The following is a 19,410-nucleotide window of genomic DNA, read 5'->3' as shown; positions in this document are numbered from 1 at the left end:
GTGTCTTGGGCAGATGCCCAAATATAGTTCCTCCACTTTGTGACATCACAAAGTGAAGCATCTGGAGAAGTCAAGCGTTCACAGCAGCTTGAGACTTTTTTAGCAGGGGATTACTGCAACATATTTTTACCTACAGATCTGAAACTTCACCCATGTTTAGTATGAACATCCTACATTGTAACATTGTATATATGTCTTACAATGTGAAACAGCATCATACCCCCTCTTTAAATACCAAGGAAGCAGTGATCAACGTACCTGCAGGCCATCCTGAAACTGCACAGCAGCCTGCATGGCCTCCTCCAGTCTCTCTACTCTCTCCTTCCAAGCCTTGTTGAGATATTCCCATGCTGAGTTCACCTGAAAAAATCACACAAGTACTTCACCAAGACGCAATATACAAGAAAAGGAAACTGCATGGACTCTCCAAAGTCTTATGTTGTATACAGAAGCTTTTCAATGTTACCTCATCAAGACTTTTCTTTATCACTGGTTTATCAGGTTCCCCGCAGGCAGTCATCAGCTCTGCACCCTGGTTCTGAACCACTTCGAGTTCTTCCTGCAGCCCATCAATCTCCTCTTTAAATCCCTGTAGGTATAAAAAAGTATTTTTGCTCCATCACACTTAATTACACATTCGTTGAGTCGATTAGGTCATTCTGGGGGGTTTGTTTACCTCGACAAACTCCTGCTGCTGTTTGACGACTGACGGATCGACCCCGGGCTCCTCCAGCTCCCTCAGCAGGTCCTGGCTGTCTTTGATGGTGACAATCAGAGCGCAGTGGTCACACCAGAACTTGTCTGCCAGGTCCATCACATCCAGCAGCTTGGCCTCCCGCTCCTCCAGTAAGGCCTGGATGTCGCTCCAGAGGAACACCATATGGTCCAGTTTGTCTTGAACAGCTTGTGTGACAATAACAGGGAATATCATATAAGTCAATGAACAACATTAGATATGAAAAACAAACAGAAGGCAGCAGATATCGGCATGTGTTTCTCAGCTGTGTGTGCTGGGGAAAACATCTCACACATTCACATGGACAGGTTTAATGAGGAACTGTTTGGTCTGTGTCTCTTGCTATGAAACAGAATGGCATTCTCATTAAAGTCACACCTGGGAGAACAAAAACTTTAGCCAAGAATTTAAAGAGTAATTGCACCACCTTTGATAGGGGAATAAAAGTTGGGCATGCCTCTAAAGTTGTCCTCCTGCTGCTTTTTCTTATTGGCCTGTTAGACAATAAAATAACATTAAACAAACTATATAAGTTATGTTTCATACCCTTGGCAGATATGTCCTTGTCTGCTCCTTCAGAGCGTGCGATCATCTCTTCGCCTCGCTGCTTCAGTGTCTCGTAAGAGGGCTGCAGTTTCTCCAAATCCACAGAGACGGCCTTATTTTCAGTAATCTGCTCCCTGATCTTGTCGACCTCCGCTGAGATGGACGGAGGCTGGCGCAGGCGTTCAGCGATCCGTTCCAGGGATTCCAGCATCGGGTCAATTTTATCGTGGAACTGTAGGAAAGGACACACCTCAGTTTGTATCTCTACGACATATTCATGTCCCTATGGAAAGCTCTGGAAACGTTAAGCTCATACAGAAACTTTAAAACAAATGTGTGAGATCAAAATGCTTGTATTTTAAGCCCATGTAAACATCGTCAGGAACAAAACAACTCTAAAAACAACCTATACAAATCAAAAAGTTCCTTTAAACCACCGAGTGAAAACCCGCTCCTCACCTGGGTGGATTTGGAGATGGCCTCATCCAGCGTAGCAGCTCTCTGCGTTACATCAGCCTTAAGCTGTGTGTACAGTTTGTCTGCTGTTGTGTACTTCTCCCTGATGGGCTCTCCCTCCACTGGGCTCAGCTCAAGTAACTGAGGCCCGGTCTTATTCATCTTGTCAATGTGAGGCTTGTGCTCTGCAATCAGCTCTCGCATTTGCTGCAGAGGAAATGACACATTTAGGTTCTTCATCGCTTCAATAAAAGTGTCGTCCTGAACATCTGTAAATCGGCTGCTTTCTTACCCTGAGTTCCTCCTGCTGCTGCCTGAGTGCTTCATACTCGATGGCAGGTAGAGGCAGCTGTCTGAAGGTGCCCAAGGTTTCCTGAAGCCACGGCCACATCTCCTCATGGGTCTCCCAGAACTGACTGGCCAGAGACTGGGCTCGCTCCAGCTGCAGACAGCGCTCTGAGTTCAGCTGACTGACGACAGCGTACTTCTCCAGGAGAGTCTGCGTCTTGGCCTGATTGAAAACAAAGATCCTTTAACTTACGTGCATTTTCTGAATGGATGAAAGGCTTTATGTTTGAAATTAGACTTCACCTTCAAGATTTCTTTCTCCTCTGGGTTTTTGCTGCTCATGATGGCCTTTCCTGTTTTCACAATACCATCCACAGCATCTTTGTGCCTCATGATGTCCATGGAGAAGGTCTAGAAAACCGGCAGAGTGAGTTTAACTGGACGTTACAAAACAAAACCGCTGTGTTTAATGTACTCTGTTTAAATGGAGGCCTCTGTCTATCCATATACACACACACAATGTGGCTAACCTTCTGTGCCTGGAGCTGGGCTGTGGTTTGGTCCTGCTCCAGCCTGATCTCGCCCATCGAGAGCAACTTCCTCTCAGCCTCAGTGAGCCAGGAGAGTTCAGAGTCTGCAGCCTGTTCAAACTGGAAGCAGATCACAAACATTGACATTTTGCTGCAACTCCGAGAAGAACAGCCAAATGATATCATTTGTTTATCAATCTCTTTGGTGTACCTGCTGTGACTTGAGTATATCAGCGTTGATCTGGTCGACCTGCTGTTTGATGGCGTCGTAGACGGCTCTGTACCGCTCATTATCTTCAGTCACCAGCTTGTCCAGACCCTCCCGAGTGTGCCAGGGGATCAGATCCAGGAGAGAACTGCTCAACTCATTCAGTTTGTCCACCACAGATTTTTGATCTTTGGTCTCCTTCAGCAAGGCCTGGACAAGATGACGTGAAAAAAAATCAAGCTTATAGCAGCTCACTTAGTGTAAGAGGTATACTATGTTAGAGATTACTTTTCTTTTTACCTTCTGCCTGCTTTGTGCCTGCACAAGCTGCTCTCCCACCGGCTCCTGATCAGCGAAGGCCCTGGTCTCAGCCTCCACGTTCTCCAGCCAGGAGCTCAGATCCTCGTGCGCGTGCTGCATCTTGGTGGAGAGACTTAAAACCTTCTCCAACTTCTTCAGAACGTTGTCACTCACAGAGTTGATCTCAGCGTACTTTGTTTTGATTCCGTCCAGTTTGCCTTGAATAACAACCACCTCATCACCTGTAAAAAGAAAGCAAATTATTCTATATTATTTTAGGGAGCGTTTTATTCCTTCTGCAGTGTAAGGAAGTAAAGTCAGCAAGGAAGATTCATGGTTGCATGTCCAATGATAAAATGTATAGTTTGACATTTTGGAAAATAAGCTTTTTTACTTGAAGAGAGTTAATTGAGTAAATGGATACAACTCTTATGTCTGCAACCAGTAGCCGCTTTGCTTAGCTTAGCTTAGCTTAGCATAAAGATTGGAATAAGGGGGGAAACAGCTAGCCTGGCTCTGTCCAAAGCTAACAAAATGTGCACAGCAGCACAAATTAATCCATCCATTTTTTTCTGCTTATCCGGGGTCGGGTCACGGTGCAGCAGGCTATGCAAGTGAGCCCAGACGTGCCAGACGTGCAAAAAAGACACCTTATGGTTAGAGGTGGAGGGGGCATCCTCTCTTCTAACTCTCAGCTGCAAACATCTGCATATCCAGACAAGTCTAACTATCTCTCTCAAGAAGCGAGCAGATGTAAAACGACCACTGCTCTCTGAAGATTTAGTTCCCTAAATAAAGCAGAAAACCTTCTGATGTGTATTTCAGAGACAGAATTGTGTGCTGATGAGTTACTGTATAAACTGTAAAGTCATGAAGTCAGACGTGCCTGTCGTTTGTTTCAGAAGCTCCATCCCATTAGAAATGGCTTGGTCAACATTCTTCTTCCTCAAGTCGATATCACTTTGTAGTGCCTGGAAAGAAAAACAATCTCAGAAAGCCACAGAGAGCGACACCGAGCTCTCCGCTCTAAACAAAGCACGACACACAAATAAACCGAAACATGATTGATGCAGCTTAAATGAAAGGACAGGATAATGCTAGGCCTGAGGAGGAGTGTATACCCGTTGTTCTGCCAGCTGCTTTTCAAGAACATCTATTTTGTAGTCCTCCACGGACACTTCTTTCAGCCTCATGTGCACCTCGTTGAGCCAGTTCATGAGGTCCACCTCGTCCTCTCCAAACAGCTGGGCGTTTGCCAGAGCTTGCTGCAGCATCTCTGCTTTCTTCCTGCATCGCTCCTGGAGCTCAATGTAACATGCCTGTGTGCCGTCCAGTTTGGACTGAACAAACTCCTTATCGTCCACTGAGCTCACAGTTTTTAGCATCTGACCCAGACTGACGGCCTGAAACAGGTCTTTACTGTGATTCATTATCTCCCCCTCTAAGGCCTGACGGCGGGGGATGGGACACGAACCAAGGACAAATGACACAAACACAGACACAAAACAAAAATGGGAAATAATGAAAAGGATGAACTTAAAGTAACAAGCGAAATTAATGAAAATGAATTCAACTGAAAATAAATGATTGGGTCATGAAAAACTTGATTTATAAAGTTGGATATTACCTTGTGCTGGGAGATCTGATCCTCCAGCTTCGACGTCTCAGTGCCGATGGGTTCGGCATGGGCTAGGTGTTTCTCTGTCGCTGCGAGCCACTCGCTCAGCGGCTCCAGGGTCTCGTGGAACTGCTGAGTCACCACTAAGATGCTCTCGAGTTGCTTGTGCCTGAAACATTTAAGCAGACAGTAGTTATGAGTAAAGTACAGAAATGTAGAAAGTTACAGTCAAGTTTAGTTCACCAAAAGCTTGTAAAAATATCTGTTATTGGGAAATGACGCTGCACATAAACAATGTGTTTTACTTCAACTGAGAGCATTTATTTGTAGCTGAATGAAGATTTAAGGGAGCCTGGGAAAGTGTACAATTCACTAACACTTGGCAATGTTTGGCAAACTTTTCATTAGCAGCATTAAAAAGAATAGTTTCGATATCTGGAAATCTGCTTTGCCTTCTTGCTAAGAGTGGAGATTCATATTACTCTTCCATCTGTACAGTCTACATGAAGCTACTGCATGAGGTTAGCTTAGCTTAGTACAAAGACTGGAAACCAAAACAAGACTGTTTCCAGGTTTTATGCTAACCTAAGCTAACCTGCTGCAGGCTTCATATTTAGCATACAAACATAGAGGTGAATCATTATTTTCATCTAATTCTCAACATGCAAGAAAGTGAATATGTGCACTTTATAAAATGTTCCTTTAAGCTTCAGTAGGAGAAAAATGACGGTGAATTTTGGGGTTTGACAATCTTAAGAAACTTTGGAATTTAATAATGAAAAAGCTGCACATGTTGGGAACTTTCCATTGGCAGCATTCAACTCTAAAGCATTGCATTTACAGGGACGTCTAATATTACAGTGGTTTATACAGACCTGTTTTCAGCCTTCTTCAGCAGAGTGTCCCACCTCTGCCCCAGGCACTCGATCTCTTTTGCAACCTTCTCCTTATCCACAGACTCGGCCAGTTCTGCAACCTTCCCTCCCTCTTTTTTTATCAGCTCCACTGTTGGTTTTCGGTCATCCAGCAGTCTCTGTAGGAGCTGTCAGCGGCAAACAAAGGAGGAGAGTTATTAGGCGCCTTTAACATGTTCCTACAGCGAGCAGTGCTGAGTGGTGAAAAACAGTAAATCTAACAAGCACAAATTAAGTGTCCAATAAACTAAAAGCTTTGAGTACCACAGTCATGTTTAACAATGGATGTCAATTACATAAAATGAATGGCAAAGTCATAAAATCATGGGACTTTTCTTGAGTTGAAGTGGGAATGTGTTTATGTGTTTGTACCACGTGACACCGGCTTACTTTCTGCTCTTGTATTTGCGCTTTAACGACTTTGAACTCCGCGGATGGAGGCTTCTGACTGGCCACAAGCTCCTCTGTGTCAGTCAACCAGCTGAGCAGGGACTCCAGAGCGTCCTGGAACCTCCCACAGTGCAGCAGGGCTTCGTGCAGCTGGGCTGAGCGCTCAGCAATCTGCAAACCACATGGTAAATATTGATGGCACCTGTTTCAGGGCCAACCCAAACTGCACCCAGCAATTCATCAAAGAATAACACTTCAGCAAATAGTGGATGAGTCATTACTATGCCAACATCTTCTTAAAGCGATCCTCATGACCATTATTCCAAAGCAAGTCAGAACGGGAGTATCAAACAAACCTTTTTGTTGAGGGTATTCCACTTTGTGTTGACTTCCTCCAGGTCATCCTCGAGCTTCTTGGTGCTGGTGCCTTTGGCAGCCGTCTGGATCAGACCCTGACCGAGGGAGTTGATGTCTTGAAGCTGTGACTGCAATGGATCAATGTCTTCCTTTTGGAACCCCTGAAGACAAACGAAAGAAATCACAATGAACATTTTATAAATGCTCAAATAACAACAACCAACATCAATGATGCGTTTGATTTATATGATTTTTTCGCACACTTTTGAACAATTCCAATTTTAAAATAAGTTTAATTTTGATCTCCTTGTTTTTATTCTTTAAAAATCTTTTTGTGTTCCTGATCTTTCTGCAAATCTGGTATCTGAAAAGCTGCTTTACCACTGGTCACAAAACCCGCTAACACCCGCTAACACTCAGCTTTTTTGCTTAGTGGTAAAGGATAGAGGTTCAGACCCGGGTAATTCTTGCCTCGGCTCCGCTCGGCATTGATGGGAACACAAACCCCGGGTCGACACTGGTCCCCTTTCCAGTGCAATGCTATGACGCGCAAGGAAGTTCCAACCACTGTCTCGTAAATACAGAAGAACAACATACAATAGCGAATTTGTTTTTTGTTTCGTGCAAGATGCAACAACGCTGGCAAGACAGCGAGGTGAGAGAGCTTCTTCTGATCCTAACCCTGTTTCCTGCGTGTTTGTGACGCAGCAGAAAAGAGTATACTCCACTGGCAATGGGAAAAGAGACAATCTTTTCCCGTTCCCAGTGAACCCTCCCGGGTCTGAAAAACCTGCGTCAACGTGCTACATTTGGTGGGAAAGGAGTATAATGTATCAAAGGGAACAAAAGTTAACAGAAGGAATTAGATCTTGGCTTTATAGAAAAAGGTCTAAAAAAGATGCGACTGTGTAATCCTGAACCCGGAGACATGAATGCCAAAACATCACTCCAGGTTTAGTGCTAAGAATCCAGCTGACATAAACAACTCTCTAACCAGTCGTCAGCTTCTATAAAAGCAGAGCTAACAGTGAAAGCCCAGCTGTGCTCAATCACACATTCAGACTTCCAGCCCGAACAAGTGAGCAGAAATAACTTTTACTCATCATGTAATCAGATATGTTGTAAACCACCGACCCAACAGCCGGGAAAGACTCATCTTGAGAGGCATGTCATCCAGTGAAACATGTGCTAATGAGGAAATGAAGGAGGATATTTTTGGGCACCTGTGGGGAGAAATAACCCATGGGGTCCATTTCAGGGCATGCAGCGATGGCACTCAGTAAGGCCTCGATCTCGTGCTCCTCTGGGTGCTGGAACGTCTGTAAACTTTTGGGCAAACAGGCCTCCACTGATTGCAGGAACTCCTCCAGCTCCTCCATGTTGTATTTGGACGCTCCTTGTTTCACAGTACACGGTTTTGTTTGCTGACGGCTGTCTATGGGTAGAGTTACAGAGTTTCCATAAGTCTCAGGCTGTGTCACCACCACACTAACCAACTCACAGTCGTCCTGATATGACACGTCCTCTAACAGCTCAGCAGTGGATTGCTCATCGTAGTCTGTTAGAGTCCTCGAGCGCCAACCTGAGCTTTCGTTCTGACTCCTGGAGGCTGACCCTAAAGACGACCTCCCTGTGGAGTATTTGTAGTCTCCATTGCTGAGTGTATCCTTTTCATTCACATCCACCACGCCAGATTCTGTTTGCCGCGGGTCCTGGACTAAACTGCTGCTGTGGTAAAGAGACCGGTTGTCCCTCGCAGGTGAGAAGGGGAACTCCTCCTGTCCTGAGCTGAGCGATCGCCCAGTCCTCAGGTCCCCGGACATATGCATCGCCTCTGAGGACGAGAGGCTCCTCGTCCCGGGGCCTGGCCTTTTGTGGGATCTGTGAGCATGTCGCTCCCTCTCCACAGTGGGGCTGTAAAGACCTGAGTCCTCTTCAGATGTCAGAGAGCTGGTCATACTCTGCCCTCTCCTGCCATTGATCAACCCCGGCCTCTCAGCACTCCCCGAGCACAACGTCCCACTGCGGCTCGCGTACTCGCTCAAGTTAGTTGGGGCAAAAGTCCTCCATGAGCGCCTATGATGGGGATGATCCTTCTTCTCTCCTCCCTGGAGACGCGACTTAGGCAGCACCGTGTCAGTCGCCCTCATTATGTGCCCGTTGAGTTTAAGTCCATCAAAGACCACCCGCTCGTCCAGCAAGGCGGGTTTGCGGTTCCGGAGCTCAAAGGAGCTGGAAGCAGAGATGGCTCCATTTCCACACAGGCTGCTGAGGTCTAACGTGCGGTGCGTGTAAGGTAGCGTGCCTGTGAAGTGCCGGGAGGAGAGGCTGCCTTTAGAGCCTGAGTCTATCTGCTCATTGAGCCGCACGGTGTCATAAATGGACCTCTGGGGCACATAGCAGTCATCAATGTTCAGGTCCTCCTCCTCCCCCTTCCCCACACAGGAAGGGTTTTGTCTGAGGCAGTCTGGTCTGCTCAGCGGTTTGCCCATGCTAAAACAATTGACACTTCTCACTACAAAGAGGAGATTAAGGATGCAGTGAAACCCTCTGAGGTATTTGTTGTTTTAGTGCAATCATTTAAAAAGAAGTGCAAACAAACAAATAAATACAAAATGCTTCCACTTAGACTCCAAAGTTAAATCCGTTGGTGCTCGTCTTTTAAAAATTACGGACAGAACTAAGTTGATCTAGAGTTTAAAAAATAAAGGCTTTAGAAAGACAAACAATATAAAGAACAAATGCTAGTTCTGTGTAGCAGCTTCATAGTCCATAGTAGGAATGAAAATCCACTCTTTCAATACAGTCGCTTATCCTTAAAATACTCCCCGAGGCTCCTCTCTGTGCATTGCCAAAACTTAATCACTATTCCTCGGGTCCAAAGTGCGTCTTTCTCCCTGAAATCCTCGCAGCATCCACATGAGTTACGGGAAAACTCCTCAGTGCAAAAGTGAAAATATCCACAGACAGATCCAGCAGGCTCCACCGAAAGCTGCGGGCTGCTCTGAGGAGAGCTGGTACTCGTGGATAAACAAAAAAAGCCTGCCCTTTCTCTCTCATCGCTCCCTCGCAATGACAGACACCCTCCTGGCAGAGGGTTTCATGCCCCGCCCCCGCTCATTATTCAGACAACATCTGCCACAACTCCATTTGTGCTCAGAGCCGCTCCGGCACATGTTGATTGGTGGACACATGACCCTTTCCCCCCCCTCTGTCTAATTCCCCCTTATGTCAGCATGGCCCATATGACTTCACTTCTAAGCCGTCTTCTGCATCCTGACATAATCACTCACTTTTTCTTTCTTTATTTAGGTGACTAAGGGAATGGGGAGGAGACGCGATACAAACCAGCCTTTCTACTTCACAGACAAAACTAAGACCAACAGGCAGCAGCAGCTCCCACTTTGATGACATCACACTACGCTGAAATAGATACACATTTTGCCTTTTCTCTCTCTCTGCCCTGTGTTTTCTCCTCGTGGACGGTTGCTGTGGACCCTGCAGATATTCTTAATTACTGTGGAATGCTGAGGGAGGCACAGGTCCCAGGTAATTTAACACCGACGGCTCTGCCAAGTGCATGAAGGCGCTTTTTATGTCCAGTGACCGGAGTACAGGAGAAGAAAGGAGGATAGAGGAGATAATGAAAGGAATTTATTTTTGTTTCCTGGTTTGTCTACACCACAGTAGCTCTGTGAGGAGTTGAACAATCACAACTTCTTTGTGCAGTTCTGCACGCATGAGAGGAGACGGAAAGAGGATGCTGGCAGAGATAAATAAGCATTTAAGATGCGCTGGGAGTTAGTAAATACTCAGGCTTTTGAATGAATTAAAACAAATGACTCCTCTTGTGATTTACTGGCTGCTGCTGCAGGTTTCTTTGTCCCCACTGTCCCATATATATATATATATATAACTGTGCGACTTTGTGAACTTTAGATTCATTGTGAATTCTGGATTTCAGATGAAAAGTTAAGGGTTAAAAAGAGGACACATTTAAGTGTCAAACAAGGGGAGAAAAAAGCTCTTTCAAGTTCACCACTTGCTATCCTCTGCAAACACTCAGCACAGAGAAGTTTCCACGACAGTGAAAGTGCAAACAAGAGCCAAACTTGAGTCAGACAGGGAGAGAAACATGTGCTCGCTTTGTGGAGGATAACTGAGTGTTATCAAATCTCATCTGATCTTCTGCTGTGATTCTTTATATTCTTATCAAGGTGTAACTTTTAATAAAATGAGGTAACATTTGGAGAATTTTCAGGATTAAATATGATCTTGTTTGCATGAATGCTCGAAGAGAATAATTTTCATTGTTGACTTTTAAATTATAGTTTGATCTAAAAAAAAGTCACAAAATACAGGTTGACGTAGTTAAACAGCTTGTTTTGTCCGAGCAATTGTCCAAAACCCAAATATATATATAGTTTATCATCACAGAGGACATAGAAACCATGAAATGTTAACTTTTTGCAAAGCTAGAACCAACAAATGTGGACATTTCTTTAAAGAAACACTTTAATGATTAATAAATCCTCACATAAATTGCAGATTATTTGCTTCCATTTGAATAAATAACACATTTAACGACTGATTCAGTTGTGATGCAGCGATCCAGACAGGCTGAGACTCTTGTGTTTACTATGAAAGTTGTATGTCAGCTGTTAATCTTGAAATGACAACATTAACCTGTTTATTACCCGGTCTTAAGTAATTGTCCCACAGCTGCCACGAGTGTACAGGGTGTTATTTTCTGCTGCTTTAACGACTCACATGTAGGTCGGCACTGGAAGCAAAGACTGGAAACTTTTGATGAATAGAAAACTCAACATAATCGCCCTACAGCAAACTAATGCGTACCCTACGTGACCCATAGCGGTTTCACGTTACACGTTGAGATGAGCGTATCCGTGAGTAAGCAACACTACGTGGTCACAGTGACACTTTTTTCCTCTTAAACTTCAATGAGGCAGGTTTGCTACAGTATGATTCATGTGGTAAAAATCCCTCTCTGTGCTGCAAGAGACACTGATGTAATGTCTGAGCAGAGAGAAAAGACACCCACGCCAACCCCCAGTAGTGTTGAGTCACCAGCTGCCCTTTAAGGTGCCTGTACAGATGTAAATACAGCAGCGCTGGCTCGGTCCAGCTCCTACAAATCTCATGTGAAAAACAAGAGTAAACACATGAAGTCAGGCGTGTCTTTTCCAAACCTGACCTAAAATGGTAACAGCACATGAAAGAGACGAAACCGAGCGCTGTCTTTCTGTTTATTACTTTCTCACCAGCTGCCAATAAAGCCCACTTACCAGAAAAGAGCCTGATCCACTGATTTTAAAACACAACGTGACACAATCATCTGCTGTTTTAATGCTGTAATCAAATAAGGAAACAACTCGAGTTCCTAATATTACGTCCTGTTTTGGATGAGTCTCCTCCTGAGGCTACAAAGGGGAGTTTCCACCAGCAGCTGAGGCTCTATGTGCCCTCTCAAGCCAGGCTGGCGACAGGACAAAGAGGGGGTAAAAACATGCGCCATGACAATGCTGCTTAGCAACAATCTGAATCAATCACTTCTTTAATAGTTACCCTGCGAGGCCTTTAAACCAAACTCCCCACAGCACCCCTGCCCCCAACTCCCCACCTACCCCAATGATATTTTAATCCATGTAACACAAGTGGAGGTTTGTGTGACCCTCCTTGTGCAGCACCCCCTTAATTGAAAAAAAAAAAAAATCCTTTGACCTACATCTTAGGACCGATCTGTGTCATTGGCCTATACACGGCTGTTTACATTGTGTTTCAAGTGTTTCCTAATTTCACCTCTGAATATAGGTTAATCCTCTTTTGGAAACCTCCACAGGAATTTACAGGCTTTTAACATATTTTGCATCTGTCTGTAAATCTTGCTAATGCCTGCCCTCTTATTTTATCCCTCATTGACACCAACAAAGGCGTGGACAATACTATAGACAACATGGAGAAAACAGGAATTAAAAACAGACAATAAGGATGTTTGGGCTGCTTTGCAACAGCTGTACAATTTACTAGCAGTGTGTAGTAGTACACATGTAATAACCATGAATGCAGACTTACATAATAGCTGCTTTATCTTAATTATCAGGCAGAATTTTGCTCTTTGAATGATATATAATCCCAGTAACTGAATAAATATCTTTGCTAAACAAAGAAGTGTGCTTACAGCATTCAAGCCCTTATCACACTACATTTAGCAATCAAACTAATCACAACAATCCTTAAAGGACGCTCGGCCCGGCTCTTAATAAAACAGGGTTTTAAGCACATTTTAAAGATCACTAACCATCACTTCACTAACTGGCGTCTTTATCAAAATGGCCAAATTAAAACCGGGCTGCTCTAATCTTAAAGAGCCAGAGATAATGTCAGGGGGTGAGCTTTCTAATGTTAAAGAACAACAATATCAATGTTAAGAGATCAGGACGCAGGCCCAGCTTCATTAGTGAGACCATTGAATCAAGTGACACCCTGCTGGCGACCACCTGGCTGTGACGGTCCATCCCTCCTGCACCATCATTGCATATGGGCCGCAGCTCTTTGTTAACACCAGATGCCCTCAATGAACCAGCAGTCCCCAGAGGGTTGCTGTGTGTGTAGCAAGTGTGCTCAGAGCCTGTTGGTAATCTGCCCCAATGCAAGGCAGCATTTAAATGACTCATTGTAATTCATGTAATTAAATCAATAAAAAATATATATATGAAAAATCCAGGAGTTAATTTAATATTTAGCCTTGTTATATTAATTTTAATAGCAGTAAAAATAGCTTTTATCAGTAAGTGCCAGTTTGAACACCAAAGGGGACATTAACAACGCTGGTCGCAATCTTTTTATAAAAATAAAATAAATGAAGATAAGACTTTTACTTTGAAAAACCAAAAATTTAATCCAATTCCTGCATGTTAGGCTTCTAATCGTGTAATTTGAGGTGATCAGTATGAATGTATTAATGGTGAACAAAGTGTAAGGGCACAAGAGTCTATTACTATATACTAATATAATATTATATTGCTGTTATATACTTATATATTAAGTTCATTTATATCTATATTAGCTTAAACAATGTGTTGCTCATTGGACCTATCCATCCATTTTCTGTGCAACTTGTGCTATTTAGGCATGCAAGAGGTTGGAGCCTATCCCAGCTGTCATTGTGAGAGGTGGGGGAGACCCTCGATGATTGCCAGTCAATCACAGGGCTGACACACAGAGACAGACAACCTTTCACATTCACATTTACAGGAAATTAAGTGTCACCAATGAACCTAACGAGCATGTCTTTGGACTGTCGGGCGAGCACGGGGAGGACATGCAAACTCCACAAAGAAAGGCTGCCATGGCCGAATCGGGATTCGAACCAGGAACAGGTCTTGCTGTGAGCTAACCACTGCATCACTGTGCAGCCCTGATCATTGGTGAAACAGGGAATTATTGGGCAACTACTTTGAAGTAAAGTATTTTTTTAAAGTGTAAGTAAAAATCTAAAACTCTCTCTGCTTTTCCTTGTCTTAACATTATAGTTTATGAAATGTTTTTGCTCAGAAAAAAATAAGCAACAATCTACTATATGGGAACTATCATTCATGCAAAAACAAGGCTAACAATGCAGCCTAGTCTACTGACAGTCAACGAGGCTCAGAAATAAATGCAAGAGCTGCATGATATGATACCAGGACTGGTGGAGTTGATGACATATTACTCTACCAGGCAAATCAGACTCAGGACTGTGTTCACTACTGTTGCAAATGATCCCCAGAGTATAAAACAAACAAATCCCACATGATACAAGTAATCAGCATTAAAGGACAATAACTGCTGCTCTAAATTCATATATATATGTATATATATTGGTGCCATACCTTGAAGGCCTCAAGCTGCTGGTTGATGACGTCGGTCTCCATCCCAACCGTCTCCTGGGAAGCTTCCTTGTCCACAGCTCTGCAAAGTTTATCATCCGCTGTGTGCAGTTTTCCATACAACTCCTCTAGTTTGGTGAGCGTGCTCTGCACCTGCACCTCTCTGCCTTTAGCCCGGTCCAACAGTTTGCCACACTGCTTACTCAGAGCGTCCAGATCTCTCTTCAGGCCTAACAGGTCAGGTGAGGTTTCAGTCTCTAGCATCTTCTTACAGCTGTCTCCAGCATTGGCTGTGTTGGCCGTAAGCTCTTGCAGCTTAACCACAAAGCTCTGAATGCTCTCCTGCTGTTCTTTGAGAGTGGCCAAGTCGAGATCTACTGGTGCCATGCTGTCCAGTTCATCGTCCAGGTCTGTGAAACGAGTGAACATCTCGCGGATGCTGTTCTGGAACTGCCCGATACCCTGAAGTTTACCCTCCAGGACTTGGCACGTCTCCTCTAGTTTCGTGTTCAGGGTGCTGTAGTCTTGTTCTACGCTGTCCGCCTGCAGTAAGAGGTCTGTCACTCCATCAGCATCTGGAACGTCTACCACAAGGTCTTTTGCCAAGGTCTTCAGGTGCTCCACGTGGTTCTGCACTCCCTCTAAACTCTTATGTTGGGCTTTCATGTTGGTCAGGTTCTTGTTGCTGTGTGCCTGCACTCCCTGTGATTCATAGGCATCCACCTGCTTCTTAGCCCCCTCAATCTGACCCTTTGCCTCTTTCAAGGCATCATTAAATTCCTTAACCGTGTGTGAGATCTTCTCCAGGGACTCCCTTTTGCTCTGCAGACCCTCCACTACATTGTCCACTCTTTTGTTAATATCAGCCTTCTCCTCTTTGACGGCCTCAGTGTCAGTGTTGGCCACCTCGAGAAGGCTGTCTGCAGCTGTGTTTAGCTGCTCCACCATCCCTCTGTGCTTGTCGACATCCTTCTGGAGAGCTTTCACCTGAGAGATGGAGCTCTCTACAGCAACCGGATCAACCGTGAGCTTAACTGTGCCCTCGCTGGCTTCACACTCTTGAATCCAAGAGTTGAGCTTCTCTGCATGCTCCTGAAACTTCAAAGATCTCTGCAGAGCAGTCTGGAGTTTGTCAACCTGATCCACAGAGTTCTTCTTCACCTCCTCCCAGTTGGAAGAAAGTGTAGAAAGCTGCCCTTGTAGTGCCACCTTTTCTGCACCGTCAGTGTTCTGCAGAAGCGTCTCCCCTTCCCCGACGATGGTGGTGTAAGCTCCCTCATGTTCACCGAGAGCTTTCTTGAATGTGTTGTGCTTCTCCAGGGTTTGCTGCAGGACGTCAGCTTTGGCAGAAATGGACTGGGGCTTATTCTGGTCCTGGAGCTTCTCGTCCAGCCATGAGTGGAGGTCTTTGGAGGTCTGATGGAACTGCTGAGAGCTGGCAAAGGTTGAGTTGAGCTGCTCGATCCGTTTCGCTGCAACAGAAAAATGTTGTGTTCAGTGAGTTTAAAGCTGCATAGATATCTTGGGATGTTGCAGATTATCTTTATTCCACATTTCTGATCAAATCAAGTTCAGATGCCAAATGTTCAAATGAATTGTAAAACAATTAAAAATTAGTCTTGGCCTGAGTTTCAATACGTCACTAAAGCAATTGTATAATTTAGCCTGCTGGGAAATTGTTGTCATAGAACAAATATATTCAGCTATGACTCATGGTTCTTTCTGTCCAAACATTACAGCTATTCATTATTAGGTTACATTAAAAGGCGAACCTGCTTTCTCTTCCAGCTGTTTGAAAGGTTTGCTGACACTCTCCAGCTGTCTGGCCAAGTCTGCTTTGAGATAATCCTCGGTCACCATCGCCGTGAGCTCTGTGTTGATCGCCTCAGCCTCCTTCAGCTTCTTCCTCTCCTCCCTCAGCTGGGCAGAGATGTTCTGGACATCCTCCAACTGCTTCTTCACAGCATCGGGCTGGGCGCTGTGGCCCTGATGGCTGGTGAGCTGATTCTCCAGCTCCGCGGCCGTGTGACTGAGACTCCTCAGCAACTCCTGGAACTGCCCTGTCTTCACCACGGCCTGGTCGATGAGGCCGTCTCGCTGGTCCAGCTGTCCTGTGAGGCCTTGCCATTTCTGGGTGACAGCAGTGAGCTGCTCCCTCACCAGCTTCCCACTTGAGGGGTCCTGGTTGCCTGAGGAGCTCAGAATGGCATTGGCAGTTTCCTCAAGTCGCTCGTATTGAGGTTGACGGCTCTTAAATTCGTTTTGGAGGATCTGGAGGGCAAAAATCAGTCAAGATGAACATTCTTTTAGGTTCTTAAGAGATGCACAAGGCTAAAGTTAATCCCAAAAACATGCACCATGCTTACTTGGACTTGTTGCTTCTGCATCTTAAGCATGTTGGGGTCTATCGAGAGCGGCCCAAGGACGCTCATCATCATCTCTTTCTCTGAAAGCCACTGACCAAGCTGCACCTCAGTTGTTTGGAAGACGTCCAGATTCTTGTTGGACTGCTCCAGGTGCTGCTTCCTCTCCTCTACAGAGCCGCTGATATCTGCCCAAGCGGCATCTGAACAGGGGGGACAGAAAAATCACACAAGTGTTCATTAGTCAGCAAAACTGCTTTCCCTCCACTGTCCTTCTGTTTTTTTTTAGCCAACATCCCACTGTGCAGGATTTGGCACTACAAATGTGTTGATTTAAGTTGGGTGGCAGAGACAAGGACAGGCTCATATTCTGACCACATCTTATATATGTCATTTTGTAAAAGCCTTTCCTGAAGATCAGAGCTGTAATGAGACACCTTTTATATCACTGGGATTCAACACAGCGTACAGTTTGAGTGACATAAATAACAGAGGCCACCTGGAGGCAACACCTTGGCTCATACCTATTTCTGCAAGCATCTGCTTCCATTTTGCCGCCTCGGGGGAGTTCGGATGAGTCTTAATCAAGTTGAGGAGCTTCTCTCTGAGCTGCTGGAGCTGCTCCTGCTTTTGCTTCATGTCATCCTCACATGCCTGAAGGAATACACATTTTGATCTTAATCAGAAGAAAGTCACTGACGACTGTGTGCATTTTAAAAACATAATTGTAACAGTCCACTGGGAGAAGCAACAAAAACTGTACCTTCTGCTGTTCCAGCTGTGACTTCACTGAATCTTTCTCTGTGGCAGCACTGTTCCAGGACGCTGCAGTCTTTTTCATGTCCTTCAGCCACGTCATCATTTCCTCCGTCTCCTTCTGGGCATCTTTCACTTCCTCCACCGAACTACTCAGGTCTGCTTTACGATTCTTCAGCGTCTCCCCGAGGCTAGTATATCCCTCGTTGACGAATGACATGTTCTGCTGAATTACCATCAGCTCTGAGGACATCAAAAATAATTTTGTTGAACAGGAGTTTATGATCAGGGTGTCATTGTAAGGCTATGGTTACAACGAGGCACTGTTAACATGTTGCCTTATGGTTCAGTATGTCCAGATTATGAGTGAAGAAAGTATCACAAACCCTCGCTACAGGAATTAAAGCATTTGTAGTAGTAATCAATATAACAGTAAGCTCCTTAATAGGTCATATCAAAGACACTGGGCCTTATTCAAGAACCACATCTAAGCTCATGTCACAGTGGCCTTCTGTAATGCTGTGGTAATGACAGCTGACAATTGTAGCCCTGTTAACTTTTCGACTATCAAAGTAAAAATTTGTTATGGTTTCATCAGCTGACATTTGTCCACAGTACTTCTTTTACTACAGTATGATATTTATATAAAGGAAAGAATCCCCAAAATGCTTCTTTACCTATTTTGGGTATTAAAAGAGCAAATAATCAAATCTTAGGATCACAAACAGCCGACACGCATTCAATTAAAATGACCAATTTAAATTTGCTATCTCAAAAAATCTAATTTTCATTCTCTTTGGCGGCACCTATGGCGATAAACGGCAATTGCGGGAGCACACTTCCCAGATATCCAGACAGTGTTGCATGTGTGACGACAACTGTTGGCTCCGGTTGTAACTCTTTTTCCTGGCTGACGGTCGCTTTCCTTTTTAGACTGTTTGCTTCATCTGAGCGTCGAGTTTGTTTCTTTGTCTTTGGATTTTCACTTATGTTTATAGTTGTATCTGTAGTCATCCATCTTTTCTTTGTTCAGCCATAGTAGATTACTGTTTACTCGCAACACTTGCAGAGATCGGAAAAGCAGCCGCTTAGCTCCGCCTACCCTCTCTGGCAGACCAACCACTGCTGGCTGATGGAAAACGCGTCACTAACTGGGCGCCGCTTGTGATTTTTTACGCAAACGTCGACATCGAAACCCAGTCCATAATACTGCAAATGCAAAGGCTTTCATCAGTGGGCCATGGGCTCAATCACCATTGTGTTACCTCATTCGGTGATAGAGACTTAACAGATTTATTTACATGAAATCTTCGAGATTATTACTTTAAGACAATGAGGCCTATTGAATATTGCTGCCATCTACTCGTCAGTTTTCCTCCCTGACTGTATATAAAGATGTTTGGGCTTTTAAATTCAGATTCATTTATGAAAAGCTGAAAAAACTGAAACATATTAACTTCTTCTTTTTCCACCAACCTAATCACTCATGATCTGAACACACTGTAACAGTTTCTGTTTGTTTGGTAAAAAGCCACGACAGCCATAGCAGCGTCTTAAAGACCAGCCGTAATACCAACACATCACACCACAGACATATGTACTTCCAGAGCAGCATCAACACACACACTTGATTACCTTTATTGGTTAGGTAGGAATGGCTTCCTGGACCACCACCATTAGTTAGAGCTGATGCAAAGACATAAGACAAAGCTTGTATGAAGGACAGGCAGACTGACTAGGATTGTTTGCAGAAGATCTTTCCAGGATCTCTAAATGTTAGTGATCATACAGTTCTTAGAAGTCCACCCAAACGCCATGCGTCCCATTCCACTGAGTGCTACAAACTCACGGGGTTAAGAGTGCGGACGCTTACCCGACTTGTTAGGGGTCTTTGTCTTGGCAGGGGATGTGAGGAGAGTGATGAGGCTGCAAAGCGCTGATCCTTTACCGTTCAGGTCTTGGACGGCAGGGTCTTTGGATGTCCATTCATCTAATAATCCCTGATGATAGATTAAGCAGAAGGATAAAGTGGTGTAAAGGAGCATTGCATTCACAACAC

At 44.5% G+C, this 19,410-nt stretch overlaps 1 protein-coding gene across 1 annotated transcript in view; it reads right to left on the bottom strand.

Moving 5' to 3' along the window:
- dst (dystonin) overlaps positions 1-19,410 on the bottom strand; it is a 106,775-nt gene that overhangs the window by 21,236 nt on the left and 66,129 nt on the right. Inside the window, exons 50-72 of the mRNA XM_069659031.1 lie at positions 19,225-19,351; positions 18,987-19,037; positions 17,359-17,594; positions 17,120-17,249; positions 16,599-16,798; positions 16,005-16,503; positions 14,236-15,704; positions 6,343-6,504; positions 5,987-6,157; positions 5,558-5,724; positions 4,692-4,851; positions 4,186-4,512; positions 3,951-4,035; positions 3,065-3,306; positions 2,768-2,974; positions 2,557-2,676; positions 2,330-2,437; positions 2,031-2,249; positions 1,742-1,945; positions 1,283-1,514; positions 677-903; positions 467-589; positions 259-360 (exon numbers count right to left, since the gene is read on the bottom strand). Coding sequence (XP_069515132.1) covers positions 259-360; positions 467-589; positions 677-903; positions 1,283-1,514; positions 1,742-1,945; positions 2,031-2,249; positions 2,330-2,437; positions 2,557-2,676; positions 2,768-2,974; positions 3,065-3,306; positions 3,951-4,035; positions 4,186-4,512; positions 4,692-4,851; positions 5,558-5,724; positions 5,987-6,157; positions 6,343-6,504; positions 14,236-15,704; positions 16,005-16,503; positions 16,599-16,798; positions 17,120-17,249; positions 17,359-17,594; positions 18,987-19,037; positions 19,225-19,351 — 5,568 coding nt within the window. The remainder of the gene's footprint in view (positions 1-258; positions 361-466; positions 590-676; positions 904-1,282; positions 1,515-1,741; positions 1,946-2,030; positions 2,250-2,329; positions 2,438-2,556; positions 2,677-2,767; positions 2,975-3,064; positions 3,307-3,950; positions 4,036-4,185; positions 4,513-4,691; positions 4,852-5,557; positions 5,725-5,986; positions 6,158-6,342; positions 6,505-14,235; positions 15,705-16,004; positions 16,504-16,598; positions 16,799-17,119; positions 17,250-17,358; positions 17,595-18,986; positions 19,038-19,224; positions 19,352-19,410) is intronic.

This window comes from Semicossyphus pulcher, unplaced genomic scaffold (assembly GCF_022749685.1).
Source record: "Semicossyphus pulcher isolate SPU_LCO1_2020_fin unplaced genomic scaffold, fSemPul1.0.p SCAF_12, whole genome shotgun sequence".
Classification (NCBI taxonomy): domain Eukaryota; kingdom Metazoa; phylum Chordata; class Actinopteri; order Labriformes; family Labridae; genus Semicossyphus; species Semicossyphus pulcher.
Note: the sequence above shows the minus strand (reverse complement) of the source record. Positions and strands in the feature narration are given on the sequence as shown.